The sequence below is a fragment of the Cydia pomonella genome, chromosome 20, assembly GCF_033807575.1.
Source record: "Cydia pomonella isolate Wapato2018A chromosome 20, ilCydPomo1, whole genome shotgun sequence".
In the NCBI taxonomy this organism is placed as follows: domain Eukaryota; kingdom Metazoa; phylum Arthropoda; class Insecta; order Lepidoptera; family Tortricidae; genus Cydia; species Cydia pomonella.
In genome coordinates this window covers 11,142,683-11,160,921 of record NC_084722.1, presented here as the reverse complement: position 1 = coordinate 11,160,921, position 18,239 = coordinate 11,142,683, and the positions used below count along the sequence as shown (strand labels likewise).

General features: G+C 36.8%; 1 protein-coding gene across 1 annotated transcript; it reads right to left on the bottom strand.

Annotated features, from left to right (window-relative positions):
- Positions 1 to 291: 291 nt before the first annotated feature.
- Positions 292 to 3,961, bottom strand: LOC133529388 (glucose-1-phosphatase-like). Its single transcript, XM_061867092.1, has one exon. The coding sequence runs from the start codon at positions 1,687 to 1,689 to the stop codon at positions 508 to 510; it is 1,182 nt and encodes a 393-aa protein (XP_061723076.1). The 5' UTR covers positions 1,690 to 3,961; the 3' UTR covers positions 292 to 507.
- Positions 3,962 to 18,239: the final 14,278 nt, after the last annotated feature.

The window sequence follows — 18,239 nt, the reverse complement described above, 5'->3', positions numbered from 1 at the left end:
TAGACTGATACGCCATACGCTTTTTCACGACTCTGCGCAGGCGGTGCGCGTCCTTGCTCCGCAGACTGCGTGCTAGCCCCAACACCATCTTAATTTTATAATAGTTTGATTTTTGACATGGCTATATTCTTTTTATCAATGTCAGTAATGTTAATTTATTTATTTTTAATTATGTGTATTGTAATATGTTGGGCTTATGTAATCTTTTACACGGATTTATTATTATTATACTCGCCCATTTGTAAAAAAATATAAAAGAATGCTGTATAGATTTTCAAGATGCTGTATTTGAAGAAAACTACAATCCTAAAACTAACACCCTTACTCATAAATGCGCTGCAAGCTTAAACTAGCTAATAATTTATTGTCTTAATCTGGTATTATGACTAATTACTCGTATGTATTTCTAAGAAAGGGATAAAACTAGCCAAAGAATGGTTTTCAGTTTTTAAATGGGAAACACAATTATGTTATAAATTATTTTAAATCCTTCCGTGGATAAACCAGTTATACAGTCTTTAGAATATATATAAAATCATTCCACGGACAGAAGCCGTTTCCATCCACAGCACAATTTTCCATTTCAAGGAGCTGCCACTGCGGCGGATTTTGTAAGCTCACTTCAACGCCATCTCTTATTTGTTTAGTGGAATGATACACGTAGTTCACTCGCAGCAAGTCTTGATCCTTTTTAGCGTCGTACCATTTTTGAAACACAAGCTTCCCTCCAATAGGCGCTTTTTCAAGTTGATCATGCAGAACATAGTCTTTAAATCTTAAAGACGACATCAATAAACTTATATTTCCATCGTGTCCGACAATGAGATAAAACTTCTTCTGACCATTTAGAAATATATCAGTTACATATTCAAGGAGATTTGAAGCTATATCTCTATCCAAATTCTTCGTTGCGAAGCGCAACTCAAGATAGCCTCTTAATATCGCCATTAAAGATTCCCATTGGTTAACAGTTTGAATTTCTCCCCAAGCCACATTTTCTGGCGCCATGCCGTCATAATATTCCATTAAAAAATTGTCTACAATTCTCCAACCAATTTTTAAACCGCCCAAAACGTCCGGGCTCTTGTTTACTTGAACAAAAAATTCACTTCTCGCTTCACTCAAATCGCAGACCTTTTCCGTTTTACAATATGATGAATTTTCAAAATCGACAATTCTGTTCAGTTCCAAAAAGGCGCTTTCCAACTTTAGATTGTCGAATTTCTTCTTCATTTCATATATTGCAGCTTTTCTAAATTCTTCTGAAGAATTTCTAAGGCTTGATCTAAATACTGGATCACTACCATTACCACTGGTATTATTTTTGAAGTATGTACTGACGCAGTCTCTAAAGGCGCCTTTGGTAAAGGATATCGCAGTTTCTTTCGTCCTAGATTTATTATTTGCATGAACGAAAACCTGGTCTTTCGGGCAGTTGTTGTCAAATAACTTCTCTTTAATTATCCAACCAGCAAAATACTTTCCCATGTGGTATTCGAGAAGACGTCCCTTTGGAGTTAATTTACCAGGCTCCAAGTTCCAAGTAGGCCACTTTTTAGGACTTAGGAATGCCATATTATGAAAGAACGGCGTTCGTATATTATGTCTTGATATAATAAACACTTGTTTCAACTCATACCCCTGACCGCTCAAGCAGAGCGTAGTAGTAATAATTAATTGTAGAAACATATTTAAATTTAACACAGATTTGTGATGTCTCCAGTTAGAGTGGTCAATTGATACTGCGACAGCATTGCTAGCTTTAAATAAGTGTAGAACGGTACTTTGACCTTGCTATATTATACACATTTGATGACACAACATTTGTTAATTAACATTTAGAATTCTTGTCTGATAGTAGTTATCCTCGGCGTAAAACCCATTGACCGCACTTTATTTATACAAACTTCAACTCACATTATATATGTATTCTCTTAGGGATTCCTGGGAAAAACCAAGTATAGATACCGGCAGGAGAGTAGAGGTGAATGAATACACACACAAGTATATGATTTAACTATTTATTTATCCAGAAAAACGAAGAAAATAAAAATTTATGAATGTAATAATTATATTTTCATATTCCTTGTGTTACATTTTTTTATAGATAACAGGTACAAGTTAATATATACATTATACATTCTTGCCATAAATTCAAATGAACGGCTGTCATCATCTGCAAAAACGACTTACTAAAACCTACATATTCTATTTTCAAACGTCTGTCATCATTCGAAAAAAATGTCGTTCGAGGGGACTAGACAACATTATTATGGTTATAAATACCAACATAATAATGTAATGCCGTCAATGTCGCGTGTAATGTTGGCAGCGCAGCACGTGCGCGATTATGCACGCAAGTGTATTGGTGACATTTAGTCACAGTTTTTAAGCAAATGTAGTGTAAGTGGCCAGTCGTATTACGACACGCGAGTGAGCGCAAAAAAACGTTCAAGTAGTAACGTAGAATTGTTTTCAACTCCAAAATCACCCCGTAAGGGTGAAAAGGGGGAGGAAAAGGGCTTTAGGGGGAAAATCGGGAAGAAGTTTGTATAGGGAATCAGTAAAAAGTAGATTGTAAAAAATATGCTCTCAGATACGTATTTCAGGATTTTTGATCCCGAGAATTTTGTTTATCAGGTATAATCCAAACACTAGTTTATGAGGGTTCAAAAAAACGACGAAGCGCTTCGAGAAAAAGTATTTAGTGCCCTTGCTCTTCGCTTTGCTCGTCTTGGCGGGAGCACTACCGTAAAGCACTAATAAATCACCCCCAACCCTTTAAATAAGGTGATGGAAGATTGTCATAAACAACTCACAAAACGAAGTGAAATTCCATCAAAAATATTTTCATGTAAAACGTTGCCAAGTCGAAACCATAAGGCTCGCACTGTCAAAAAGTTATCAGATCTCTTGTAGAGCCAAGCTTCAAACTCTATAAGCCCTAATTTCACAAATTCTACACCTTAGTCAAAGTATGTAGCTCGGCCGTTTCGTTTCGTGTGAGCTTGGCTCTAATTATTTAATCTTTATTGCACAAAAGAAATACAATACGAACAAAAGGCGAACTTAATGCCATAAGGCATCCTTTACCAGTCAACTTTTAGGCAAAGCAGATAAGTTGTAGGCGGTGCAAAATCATGATGTATAAAAAATACGATAAGGTAGTCATGAGGACACAATACATTAGCTATAAATAAAACACAGGCATAAGCATAGATATATACAAAATATTAATATTAATACATATAATTACATATCATATCATGTATGAAATCAGATGAAATGTACAAAACAGAAACACTACAAGGGATGTGATAACTTTTTGACAGTGCGAGCCTTATGGTTTCGTCTTGGCAACATTTTAGGTACATGAAAATGTTTTTGATGGGTTCCTTTTACCCCACATGACCTTCTTTAAAAATTAGGTACCCTAAATGTGGAATTATCCGATGCGGAGTATAATAAAAGTAATTGTGGATCGTGATCGTCGTGGGACGACAATTGACGTTCGATCCGAGCGTTTAAAACGCTCAAAAATCGACCCAAGCAAACATATACACGGAAATTTCTTCATTAAATACTTCCATTATTACAGCAAATAATCATAACGATCGAATGCCAAATGAACCCTGACCATGCAGGTTGTATAATAACATAATGTGGCAATTTAAACGATTACTATCACCGGAAGTTATTCGCAGGAAGCGGTGGGCGGCGCGGGCGCAGGGCATCCAAACGGACCAATTATAGTTTTTTAGATAAAATTAATAAGTTTCGTTTGGATTAGACCTCAGGCGTTTTGTTTACACCTTTCGGTTACAGGTAAAACAATTCAAGTGTGGTTAATTTAGCAAATCAACTGTGCACAGACTATATATGCGTTCATGCATAGAAAATATCAGATCACAATGTAAGTAGGTACAATGTGGTACTTCCAAGAACTAGTACCTTAATATATAAAAAAAATGTACGTTCTTATCTGCTATTAATGTCTTCAATCATCTGCCTAACGAAGTAAAAAGCCTCGTAGGAAATACTTTTAAAAGAAGCTTAAAAAACTTTTTAATAGACAAAGTCTTCTATAGACTATAACTTAAAAGAATTTTATAACTATGTAATTCCTAAATGTAGGTATATTAAAATATAGTTCAAGATAAAATATTAAAACCTAGTTTAAGATTTAAAAAAATGTATTCCCGAAAAGGGAAAAACTGTTGATAGCCATAAAAATGTACCTACGTTATATTCTTGTACCTACACAGTTTACACAATAAATATTTCTGATTGTGATTCTAATGGAACTAGCTCAGGATTTTAAGTAAATTTTCATGTATCTTATATTTGGCATTAAGTCCGCCATTTGTACATTGTTGTATATATTTTGTGCAATAAAGTTTAAATAAAATAAATAAATTTAGGAAAAAAGTTTTTCCTCAAAAGCTCAAAAAAATATGTGGTAAATTTCAATTGGAACTTGTACAATAAAATTATCACAGATTACTTTACACTTAATATTGGGACCGTGCGAAGTGCGTGGTGGGGGTAAGTAAAGCGATCCCAGCGCATAAGGTGGTAAAAATTTGAACTAACTGCGGATAGCGTCTTTAACATTTCGTACAATTATATGGCTCGAAATGAAACTTTGATTTACGATTACTCCTGAAATATTCATTTAAATTGTATGGTGTAAGGGACCATTGTAATCTATATGAAATGCTTAATATAACTAACGTATTTAATTTGATAATTGTTAATAATGTATTCATGTAAATAGCTTTGCAAATGCCACATATTACGTGATCTTTTTCTAGAAGTTAAGAATGGATATCGTAAGTTATCCTTAAAAGATAGACATTTCACATCGCGGACTTTTTTGTAGACCTATGAATGAGAAACAACCCCACCATACATTGTGTTGTTATAGCTCAAACGGATTAGGCAGCGTTTTCGATTAAAGCTCCTAGCCAGCGTGATTTTTTCCGACAACATCGTTATATTTCAAACAATTTACACAAAACCTTAACAAGTTATATACTTAAGCCTTCCTCAAGAATCACTCTATTGATAGATGAAAGTCGTATGAAAATCCGTTCAGTAGTTTTTAGTTTTGGAGTAGTTTTATAAGATGTAGTGAATTGACGTTTTCCCCTAGAATTGCGGACACTAGGTTGCGTGACAGTCGTGCACGCTCCCAATAGAGTAGAGGTGTACGCCGTAATATACCAAAGTCATTTCATTACAAATCCATAAACCACCACACTATTAAACCTAATTTTCTCTTTGAACCGTGATGTCCACTATCCGAAAAATGGGTTTTTCGTACTATTTTTCTATTATTTTTTATAACACAATTATTACTTCATAGGGCTAATATGGTCGGCTCTTTATTATTTGTCACCATGCCTGTCACGTTCTAACAAGTATGTCAGTGCGAAAGTGACGCATGGCATGACAGGTGATAAAAATGCGACCATGATACCGCTGCTGTATATTATGACTCAGTTATAACCATGTTATAACCGTATATCTTAGTAAATAGTACCGTAGTACTTAGTAGGTATGTATATAAGTGCTTATGACTTATGCGGATAAGTAGGTATAAGGTCAGCCGGGGACAATTGCAACTGCGGGATAATTGCAACTATGTGACACCTGCAACTATGGGGCAAATGCACTCTTAAGAAATAAGTAATAATGAGAATTATAATGATTGATGAAAGCATGTCATGAATACAAGAGGCTAGCTCATTACTTCGTGTATTTTTACAGTAAATAGTTGCATTAGCCCCGTGGTTGCAATTGCCCTGGGTGACCTTATTAGATAACTTGTATCTGTTTCCTGTATTCCAAATCCTTTCTATAATTTGATCAGACTCTCGTTTGTAGTGATTACAACAATTTCACACACACCTTTGAATTTTGTCACAGATAATTTTCCAAACAGTGAATTGTTAAAGAGCCGCAACTGTTGTTGCCCGTGATTTAGGAAGTCTAAAAGCTCAATCTTTTGAGTAACTTGCAACATGTGGTTCGCAGACCGCTGTTGGTCGTCCAGAATAAAGGCTCAAGTTCTTTTTTTAATGCTTTGCTTGTTTAACATTCGACTTGTGTAGATTCTAGGGGATTTGTTAGGAAACTATTTACGTCCGTATCAAAGAAGCCTAGACAGCCATTAAGGGTAGTGAAGTAAGGCAGGGTTATTCTGTAATCGTTCGACAAACCACGGTGGAAGGGGGTGCTCGCTCAACCCTGAAATGAGTTCGAAAAAGGGTGGGGCGGCAGTGCAGGCGGCGTTCGGGCGTTTAGTGTTGCATCTCTGTGCATAGCGTGAGAAACTGTTTTTTTTTTTTGTTTTAATAAAGAGCGAGGAATCACGGCGCTGCGCACATCCGCCTATATACTGGTCGATATGTCCATGCTTTAAATGCTTCAGCTTCGAATAACGCCACTATTTATTTATAATTTACTATTTATTCAATTTTAATTTTAAATTTTTATGTTGTATCATTGTTTTATCTATTTTAAATTTTGTCATGTTTTTTTTTAAAGTTAAGTGTGTTAAGTTAAGTGTTTTTACAGTAAAGTTAGATTAGTTTTGTATTGTAATAATCGTATAGGTATTACTTTAATATAAGTAATAATTTATATAGTACCTAAAAACAAAATTTGAACTTGTAGCCTTGCATGGTGTTTGTATTTTGGGATCGAATCTGAGACTGCTAGCTTCATTGGTATTTAGTAACGAAGGTGAGTACTACTCTAGAGTCACTTACTCAGTTGTTCAGAGGAATGTTGTCTCCATGGTGAATCTGTTATTACATAATACCCTTTTGGGGACAAATGTATTATGTTCAATGGAACTACTTAGGAAAGTTCCCGCTCTCACTGCGGCCGCACAAAATGCCGCGTCCCGCCTAAGGACGTCTCGCACTGTTTAAATTTGGACAGGCTTTGACGAAGCGGTGGTCCCTCGGGATCACCTGTCCCGTGTCACACGAGAGCCACGAGGCACAGATGCCCTAGTGTCACACAACGACTAGTACTAGCCTTAAAACTAATAAACAGTAACTAGTATTAAAAAGTTCAACGACCCGTAGTGTTATTCGCTCTTTCCATTCCATTTCACTCAAAAATTCATCAAGCATTATTTCCAAGGTACGGTCACGTCTGAAAATATCGATACGAAAAAAAGTGCCAAAAATATGTATACACGACTTTATTGCCCATATATTAAGGTAGTGTTTACATATTTTTGGTACATTTTTCGTGCCGTTATTTTCAGACGTGACTGTACAGTTGTTAGAAGAGCGTTTCTTTAAAAAAATGGCACTTTCATAAATTTTGTATTTTTTCATAAATTTTGTCTTTTTTACTCAGATCACAAGCTCTTTCGATCTTAATGGGATAAAAAATATCCCAGGGTTTTTTCCTAATGTGTTATCACTACCCCATATACTTTATATGGAGGTAACAAAAAGGAAAATTTGGAAAATGTATGGAAATTTTGGGTTATTTTTTTCTCCTATAAGGATGAAAAGGGCTTGCGATCCTGACTAGAAATAACACAAACATAAATTTGTTTTCATCCTCAATGTTGAGGTGTGTTGAGAGTATTCAGTAGGCGTGGCTCCTCAAACGCGACAGTTGCGTCAACCCAACCAAACACGTTCAAAACTCCTCGCGGCTATTATTTTTGTCAAATTTAAAACCGCGGGGTCCTATTAGGCCCCCATCGCGCGTAATCTAGTGCTCGCTACAGTTGTCTCTAATGCGGAATAGGCCCCCTGGCGAGCGGCTGCGTTGCGCAGATGGCGCTGATTCTGAACGAACTTTTCAATATGTTGTTCTGGCGATTTGGGAAACAATTGAGTTACCTACTACACTTAGGAGGAACGGAAAGGGTCACTTTACGTATACAAGTAGCATTTTTCATTGCAGTTGCGTTTACTTTCGAAAATATTCAATACATTTTCAATACTCAATTAATTTTTTAAGAGTCAGTAAGCGTTTAGTTGATTAATCAGTTCTGAAGCATGTTTGGCAAGTTTGGACGCTAGAAGGGCTCCACAGAACTCCCCACGTGTGATAATCAATTTGTGTTTTAACGACGAAATTTTGGATTTGGATAATAGCAAGTGGACTTCCACTTCACCATTGATCCTCTCGACACGAAGTTAGACCACCGCAGCGTAGCCCTTAAGGGACGCATCTGAAAAAAACGTGAAGAGAGAATTTCTTGCCATCTGAGGACAAATCTTATCAATTTAATATCTGACAAGGTGGTGAGCTCGAGCATTGCATTGTCGTGGATTCGCACACCCGTGTATCACCTCAAAATCTGATGATGATGATTTGTTAAGTTTAAGAGTAGTACGAGTACTAATCTAGAGTTATCTGAGCAGGAAAAAGTTTTGCTTACTTAAAGCATTGCGTTGCGGGACTTTTAGATTTTGGATGCCAACCGCTTTTTTCCACGGAAAGAACAAAATGTTTTGGAAATATTTTAAGAACAGTAGACGCCACTAATCGGTGCAATTTTAGTCAAAACAATAAAAATTAGGCTCACCTATGGCCGTCGATAAAAAATCGATAATCGCGCCTATTTTATCGGTTACCGATTATTTTAATCGGCCGGACCGGGTGTCCGCGGGTAATGGTCGTAATCGGTCGCTAATCGGCGCACAATTTACGAAATTGTCCAACCGTGTCGGCGACCGATCCGACGAGACGGTGGATTAGGGCTGCGGTCATGTCGATGTTTTTATCCTTTTTAGCCCGATCAAGGAGGCTAGTTTCCTGATAAGTGTGGATCGCAAGACTAGCGCGGATCGAAACATTTCGAGCGTTTAATCCAGATACGTGAGTGACCGGATTAAAATAATTTTAATATGTAAGAAATCTAACGGAAAATAATGCAATGTTTTTTTTTACTTAACCATTGATAGTGTTCTTAATAATTTCAAACACGGGACATATAATTAATAGGATAAACTACCTCGTTGACTGGTGTACTAGTACTGTAGTTGAATGTCGATATTCTTATCCTTTTTTCGTTTCGGCAAAATTATTGAGTTGTTAAGAAAAGTGTTGGGGCTAAGCGATCGTGTTTTGTTAATTTTTTACAACGCGTTCGATTCGCTAAGAAGGACTTACGTTCTGAAACAATATCGTACTTAACGATTAACGTTTTTTATTCAAAAATAGTAGGTAGGTAGACTAAGTAGGTACATACACAGCGAATTCTTTATTGCGCGCTTGCGGTGAGATCGCAAATCGCAACGCGCTCGTGGCGAAAGCGTTGCGCGACCGCAGCGATAGCGCTGCGCGCTCGCCTCGCTTTCGACTCTTCAGCATATCGATTGTAGACCGCGGACCAGGAGCATGACCTATCGCCAGTCATCGCCTATCGGCTGATACTTTGTTAGATGGTAGGTACTTTAGATGCTGTTTCAAATAAAAAAAACCGTCAGCCCCGATTGTATCGCGATGGAAAGACGGTCAGCTATTTACATGAGCATGTAAAAATACGCGCCTTTACTTTTAAAGTAACAATAGCATCTGAACTATCATCTGACAAAGTATCAAACGGGAGGCGATGATTTATTTTATAAATTGTCCCAAGGATGCTGGCGGCATTTCCTCGTTGTATCACAATGCTGATACGTTTTGCGAGGAAGCCGCCAGCTCTTCGGTTACCGATATTTATAACTCCGTATAAGATAAATAAAATCTAAGATAAAAAATTTAGCTCGAGAAATCAAGAAAAAATATGCTCCAATGTATGGCAATATACCTTTGGCTGATACTCGAGTAGATGGCGACACCGTTTGATATTTATCACATATCAGAGAAAAAGCACATGGGTCAAACAGCCATATGTTATTCGAAGAGTTTTATTCTTGTGTCGAAAAATGGCAGTAATTTACTTTGACCCTACGCATACCCATTTCTCTTTGCTAGCTATAACCGCAATATTTATTGAGTTCCCAAGTAGCACATTAGTGAATTTTGCAGCTTTTCTTATAGCTTTATGTTCTAAATGAGTGGTTTAACAGTGTTTGATAAAACTTATACCTTTAAACACAACTCAAAATTGTATATGAGTTCATCCTGTCACTTGTAGTTGCTTAGGAACGCTTATTGTTTCTACTTTATTACTTATGGTTGGGTAAAGTCGATTTTGCTACTTAAAGTTGCATGCAGGTTTTAATTGTCACTGAATAAGAAGCAATAGTGCTATATAAGGCCCTAAAGTCACTTATAAGCAACTTCTACATATAAGTGGGAACATACCCTTATTTGGAACTTTTAATTCCAAATGACTAGTATAACAGAGTAGTATATCACCAATAGTGGCTAAAGAGATAATTTTACGGCCCTTTTGGAACCTAAAGTGATTGCAACTTTAAGGGCTAGAAATACTCTTATTGCCACTCCAACGCATAATTAAGTCTCAATAGGAGGTTCTTGAAAACCAAAAGCAGTTATTTTCACTTATTTCAAACCACTAACGATCTAACAGTTCCAAAATTAGGTCATATACATAATATCCTATCAAAAACATTTTCATGAAAATGTTGCAAAGACGAAACCATAAGGCTCGCACTGTCAAAATGTTATCAGATTTCTCGTAGAGACAAGCTTCTAACTTTACAAGCCCTAACTTCAGAAACTCTACAACAAGAGTCACAATATGTGGCATGGCCGTTTCGCTACTGTCACATGGGCGTAAGGTGCAAAATTTATTCACTAAGTATACTTGTAGTAACGAAACGGCCAAGCCCCATATTTTGACTAAGGTGTAGAGTTTGTGAAGTAAGCGCTTGTAGAGTTAGAAGCTTGGCTCTACAAGAAATCTGATAACTTTTTGACAGTGCCCTTATGGTTTCGTCTAGGCAACATTTTCCATGAAAATGTTTTTGATAGGATTTCACTTCTTTTTGTGTCTTCTTTGTGTATTGTCATAAGCATGACAATCTTCCATCCCCTAATATAAATGGTAAAGTAAGTAGAGTAAATACACTTTATTGGACCACAGAAGAAAAATTCAGTAACAGATTTACAATGTAAATAAAGGTAGCAACAGGCGTTCTTATCGCTGTGAGCGATCTCTTCCAGACAACCTTAGGGTAGCAGGATATAAAGAACAAAAAGCTTTAGTGACAGGTAGTGCAGGAATACATTACAGGAATAAGAAGATTACACATTACAATGAAATACATACCAATGGGTACAACCAAATAGTTAAATATTTATCAGATACATATATAATGGTTGGGGGAAATTTACTATTAAAAATCCCGAAATACGTATCTGGGGGCATCTTTTATACAATCTTCTTTTTTTACTGATCCCCCCTAAAAACTTTCCTCTATTCCCCCTAATGCCCTTTTCCTTCCCTTTTCACCTTTACGGGTGATTTTGGGGTTGATAACTATTCTATATCCTTCCCTATAGGAAAAACTATCTACACACTAAATTTCATCTAAATCGGTTCAGCGGTTATTGATTCCCCATACAAAATTCCACCCCCCTTTTCACCCCCTTAAGGGCTATATCTTTCCAATTTTTTTTATTTCTTTTGTTGTTTGTATACTAATACTATGCTACATACCAAATTTTTGCTTCCTAGGACTTCAGAAAGTACCCCAAGGGTTTTGGTGATCATCAGTGAGTGAGTGAAGTGAGTCAGTGACGAAAACGGGGTTTTTCCGATACGAACAAAATCTTAAGTATGAGAGCTATGCATCTGAATTTTTTTATGCTTATTAAGTCCACTATTGACATTATATCCCGAGAATTTTGTTTATCTGGTATAATCCAAACCCAAGTTATGAGGGTTCAAAAAAACGACGAAGCGCTTTTAGAAAAGGTAGGCCATGCGCTTCGCTTTGCTCGTCTTGGCGGGGGCACTACCCTGCCCCCAAATTTATTTTTCCTATTGCGGCGCCTCCTCTGTCAATAGCATTCACTGCTTTGCCACTCGCAAGATACAAATAAGTGATTTTCAGACCTGATAGTTCTAAATAGAGAACAAATAAGTGAAAATAAACACTGTAAAATATTTTTTATTCCGCCATGTTTACAAATGGAGTCCTTGAAAATGAATTATTTTAAACAGAATTTTATCACACTGACGCATAATCACAGACCTTTGATAGTTGTGACGATGTTACTTTAACATTGTACGTAACCTACAATCATTAGGTCAGGTTTTTAACAGTTTTATTTCTTATCAGTATCAATTCCTCATTTGATTTAGCACTCTCCTTTTAAATATTCCTGGATCAAATCAAAGGCGCATCGAAATTTACAAAGAAACCATACTATAGTTTCACAGTAAATAATCATTCCCAAGGATTTTGTGCTTATTTCAATTCCTGTATAACGTGAAGTTTTCATCACTTTACCAAACAGATATGTACATCCAAAATTAAAATGGCAGATCACATTCACTTTTAAAAAACACAACTTATTGTCTTAATTGTTGCCACGCCACTCAAAGGAAATTGGGCGTCTCATTTATCACTCCTTGACCGAACTGAAATTGTAATACATTCATTCCTTCAATATAAATCGTTCACTGCGCATAACTGTCACCCATAGTTCTAATTGCCACTTAAGGTAATCGAGAGATCTCTTATGGATTCAATTTAGAACCAAAAATAGGCTGCAATTTTTCTCCTTTTTGGTCTATATTGGGTCTATATGGGTTCTTTCCACCTATATAGAACTTAGTCATGGCTATATATTTCACTTAAGTATCTAAATAGATATGATATACGAGCTATTTCCCACCCCGTGTGCTACTTGGGTTCTTATCTCGCGTAATTTCTTTAGAAAACTCTTTATACTGTTTAAACAAAATTAAAATTAAATTGAAAATATATCTGCCATCAAGCAGCTGCAACATCGATGACGTATCCCGACCGCATTATTTGTAAAATTATAGAAAAAAGTTGTAAAATTGGCAGCAAACCGCCGTCTAACCCCGATCGATCATGGTAATCGATCGTGTGCCAGGTAATTGCGCTGGATCGAACCCGCTACCCATTATGTCATTATACTTTACCGACCGAAACAATAGATTCTACCCACATGCAAGAATATACCTTAATCTATTAGGAACAACGCCTAAAGCCGGTATTTCAAAATTTCGAGATACAACTCTTAAATTTTTAAAATAAAGAAATGCAATGTTTTTCTATTGTGAGTCTTCATATTAAGAAGGTTAGGTTTATTTTTGTTTAAGTGTAAGGTTTAAATCTACCCGGAAAAATAAATTCGGCAGTGGACCTGCGGCAACACCTGTGACGTCATGACAACAGACGCGTGACATGAAATGAAGAAGTTTTGTACCATTAAAACGATTATCGCCAGGCACAGGCAGGCGGCTTTGGAATATACAATCAGTATACAATATATATACAACGAACTATAGAAGTCTAACTAAGTTTTGGGCAAAAAAATCATTTTTGGTACTTTTCTTACCACAGGCAACTAATACTCATCGAGACAATTCAAACACCGAACATAATTAGGTTGTGTTTTTTCATCACATAGTTCCTATTGCCACCTCCCGTCTCCTTTATCAAATCTTATGCCTCTAGTCTCTAATAGTCCTTTATAAAGACTTATGTATATATGTATGCAAATTATCAGCTCAATTAGAAATCGGGAAGTGGGTTAAATCTAATTTCCAAGATTTGCCCCACATACATACATAGTACCGGTGCAAGTTAAATGAAAGTTTATAAAAATGAGCCCACACCGTGTATTATGCCGAGAGCGACTCAACTGTACAGCGTGCAATTTGACAAAGCTAATTTTTTTTTATACTACGTCGGGGAAAACAAGCATACGGCCCGCCTGATGGTAAGCAGTCTCCGTAGCCTATGTACGCCTGCAACTCCAGAGGAGTTATATGCGCGTTGCCGACCCTAAACCCCCCCTCGTTGAGCTCTGGCAACCTTACAGGAACGGCAGGAATACAACACTATGATATTTTACTTTATTCATTTATTTTTAAGTACCTAATAAAAAATCTTGCAGCCTTACAGTTGATCCCAAAACGCTGGCAAGATAATACTATGTCAACATAAACATTTGCAAATAAATTTAATAACACAATTATAAAACATTAAAATTAATTTGCGTCATATGAGGTACAGGTGAATAAATATTAAAATGATCTCAAAAATGTAGCGAGAGCTTCGTCTACATTCCGGAGTTCACGGAAATTCATGTTTACAGACAGCGTCAAGCTGGATCATCACTCTTAGTTCCCCTGCCAACCAAGTCGCGTATAGCCAATATAAACTTATCTTTCTATAAAGGCTCAATGACCCGAAATAGTAAAAGTGAATAACATCTTTAGTTCATATTTAACGTACCTACATTTGTAAAAAATATCCGTTTAAATACTAGCGATAAAATCGTCAAGCTTAAAAAATGTAAAAACAAAAAAATACATACTTCGTTGAGCCATTTTCACAGCGTACTAACAATGGTCTTATGTGGTCATAGACCATACTGGCACTTAAGTCCTTTATGCTAATTTTCACCATTTTGAAAAAACGAAATGACAAATTATATGTAGCTACTGAACCTGCTTACAAAATTTTACGAGATTCAGTTGAGAATAGCGACCTGTAGTAGAGGAGAACACCTGAACACAGGAAATCAAATTGCGCGAGTCAAAACGTAGACCTCCGCTAACGCTTCGGTCAATTATGTCAAAATACCAGACAAATTTCGTAGAAAAAGCAGCCACAAGTTATTTACTTCAATCCTAGACCGATATGGGCTCTGATCATATGGATAATTGCTGTTTGTCAACATAAATACTACGTTACGCATTAACTATTACGTCAATTTATCTCTTTCAATTCATATTTACCATTTATATGTAATAACTTAACCCTTATGATGTAACTAGTACTCTGTGAGCTGTAGACCTCGCGTTAAGCTGAGAAAATGTAAAAGTTAAAAATACTTTGTTCATTGAATTGTTATCACAGTGAAATCACAATGATCTTAAGCTACCATAGACGCATATAAAAAAATATATAAAAAACTGGACTGACAAAAAAATCTATTTAATCTGGTCACAAAATTTCATTGGTTAAGAATTGGAACCAAGGGCTCATTTCTCGAACGGTATTAGTCTAATATTATTAGTGTGTTGTCATGGTAACCCATACGACATGACAGTTGGTAACTAATAATATCAGAGTAATACCGTTCGAGAAATGGGCGCCTGTAGAGAAATACGAAAGCAAAATGCCAGGGTTAAAACGTAGACCTTCGCTAACGATTCGGTTAATAATTTAATATTTAAGTACATTCTTTTCCTGGCCAGCTGAAAAAGCGGCCACAAGTTCTATTTACTTGAATCCTCGCGGACCAACATGGGCTCTGATCATAAACGGCCGATGACCACAGACTAAACGTGATGTCACCGCACTATTTTATGGGGTATGAACTCGGCATTATTCTAAAAGCTTACCAGTATAGGCGAGACGAAGGCGGCCTAATATAATATTAAGGATGACGGATGATTCACGCTAGACCAGGCCGGGCCCGGGCCGAGGCGTCCGACACGCCATTTTCTATGACGGCTGATCAGTGAGCACGTGGGACTTTCCATAGAAAACGAAGCGCCGCAAGCTCCGGACCGGCCCCGGCCCGGTCTAGTTTGAGTCATCCTTTAGTTGAAAAATGGTCTTAGAGCGTATTTCGGTGAAGAGCAGACTAGTTTGAATCTATAAACCCTTACTAACTTTTATTTTACACTTTATTTTCTGTTTAACGAGATTTAATTGCGTACCTATACTTAAGCTTTTAATAATGTCCGACATTTCGAGGACGGCATTAGTCTAATATTATTAGTGTGTTGCCATGGTAACCCATACGACTTGACAGTTCGTAGACTAATAATATTATTATTATTATTTATTATTTTATTTAAACTTTATTGCACACATAAAGAAAAATGTACAAATGGCGAACTTAATGCCAAAAGGCATTCTCTACCAGTCAACCATTGGGTCAAACAGAGACATTTGTGTATGTTGGTGCAGGAAAAAAAAATAACAATTAATAAGGAAAAAATTAAACGTGAAGTCAAATAATATTAAAAATATATAAATAGTTAAATACTACTACTTATATAATGTATAAAAGATAGACTAATACATATAATTATGTACATATACATGATGGTGAACCTTATTTAAGTTCTTCTGACAGAAGATGCTTGCGAAGTAGTCGTTTGAAAACGGGTTTGCTTGGGGCTTGTCGAATAAAGAGAGGGAGGGAATTCCAGAGACGGATTGCCTCAACGGCGAAAGAGTTAGACATAAAACCAGTACGGTGAGAAGGAATCGAGAGTTTGAGAGAACGGGAGGAACGGAGTTCACATCCTGGACGGGGGGTGATGAAAGTGAATTTACGTTTAAGATAACCAGGAGAGGAAGGCTCGAACAAAATGGAGAATAAAATACTCAGGATTCTAAGGGACCTACGACGACGGATGGAGAGCCAGAATATTAGTCTAATACCGTTCGAGAAATGGGCCCCTGGTAAAATATTTGACTGGTGCGCCTAATAAATCGTCTCGCCCCGCGCATGCGCACCAATGGAACCACGCGGCCTGGACACGTCGGGCTGTTGCGGCCGACCGCAGCTCTCGAGCAAATATTACTGAGAACCATCACGTTGACAATGAAACTCAAACCTTTTTTTTAAAGAATAATGGGCAGTTAAGAAGCTGAAAATTGAGCAAATTTGCAAAATGTTTTTATTTATTTTTACGTTCTTGCCCATGTTGTGTTATGATTATTTGGTGACACATTATTTTGACCAATGTATGGTTACAGCGAATAACCTATTCTGCTTACATACTCTACAATACTATAAATAACTAAGTAAGCCAAACTGTTAGGAATTTACTAGTTTAAAGCCTCCAAGGTACTAAAACGCATACTGATTCATAACTCGTTCACTTTATCGCGATATCTTTGAAGTTTTACGGACCATTTTGATGATTAAAACTCATTAAATCATGAGTAAACGATGCCAAACTTACGCACATGTGTCTAATATTAAAATAACACCCGAAAGGTGTTATCAACGTTCATATAGACGTCTTTTAGGACATTATTCACGTGAAGAAGCAGCGGACATAGTGCATTTTCCACCATGAAGAAATTTGACGAATGAGCAATAAAAAAAGTTCTCAACAAATGCAATGCGAAATGGTTTTCTTGAAGCGTACGTTGTCAGTCGGGCAGACTAATTGCTCACCAAGGAGGTCATTAAGAAGGGAGACTGACTTTTATACGGCTCCGTGGACGACGGGCCGTCAACTAATGGGTCCATTACATGTGCCTTTGCCCTGCATGAGGGATATTTTGTAGCATAGGATATGAATGGATAGATTTTTTATGCTTGAATAAACTTTCCAATGAAACAAAATATTTCTTGTTTATATGTCAAAATTACCTAATAGACAAACAATTATAATAAAAACTAGCATATTTCCCATTTTCCACCAAATTCTAGGAACTGTAATAAGGGAACGGCTATCTTGGAGGATGATGAACACTTGTCGTATTCTGACTTTATACATTTTTTAATCATTCAGCTAGATCACAAATATCGACTACTTATAATGACTGCCGCCAACGGAATGCCAGTTACAGCCTACCAAAAGACTGTGAAGTCTTCAATCCCTCACATATCTCGCCTTCTCGGGTGGAAGTGAACAGACAATCGAGTCGACAGACAAGATTTTCGATAAAAAAAAGTCACACTCATATTGGTACTTTTCCGTTTTGAAGCTACGAGCTCAACTCAATCTTCCTTGCCGTATCCGGCAATGGCGACTCCATCAACAATTATTATCCGGATTATGGAATGCCCTAATGTGGCTCGCAAAACCAAACTTTGTCTTGAAGATGCGGCCACACGATGCACAATGGAGTTGTCCAGTGGAGTTGCGGGTGTAGGCCTACGTGTACACCTGTATATGCAGTGGTGTAGAAGGGCTTAAGTCGCCACAGATACAATATACGTAGGTACAAGTTTTATGCTCTATAAGCTTATGCTGAAATATTTAATTGCAAGTAATTTTGTTCCAGTTAGTTCAGGCTGTAATTCACTTATGCGGCCCTTAACTGTGGACTTAACCCTACTCTTCATAATATACTTATTTTTCAGATTTTTTTCTTAAG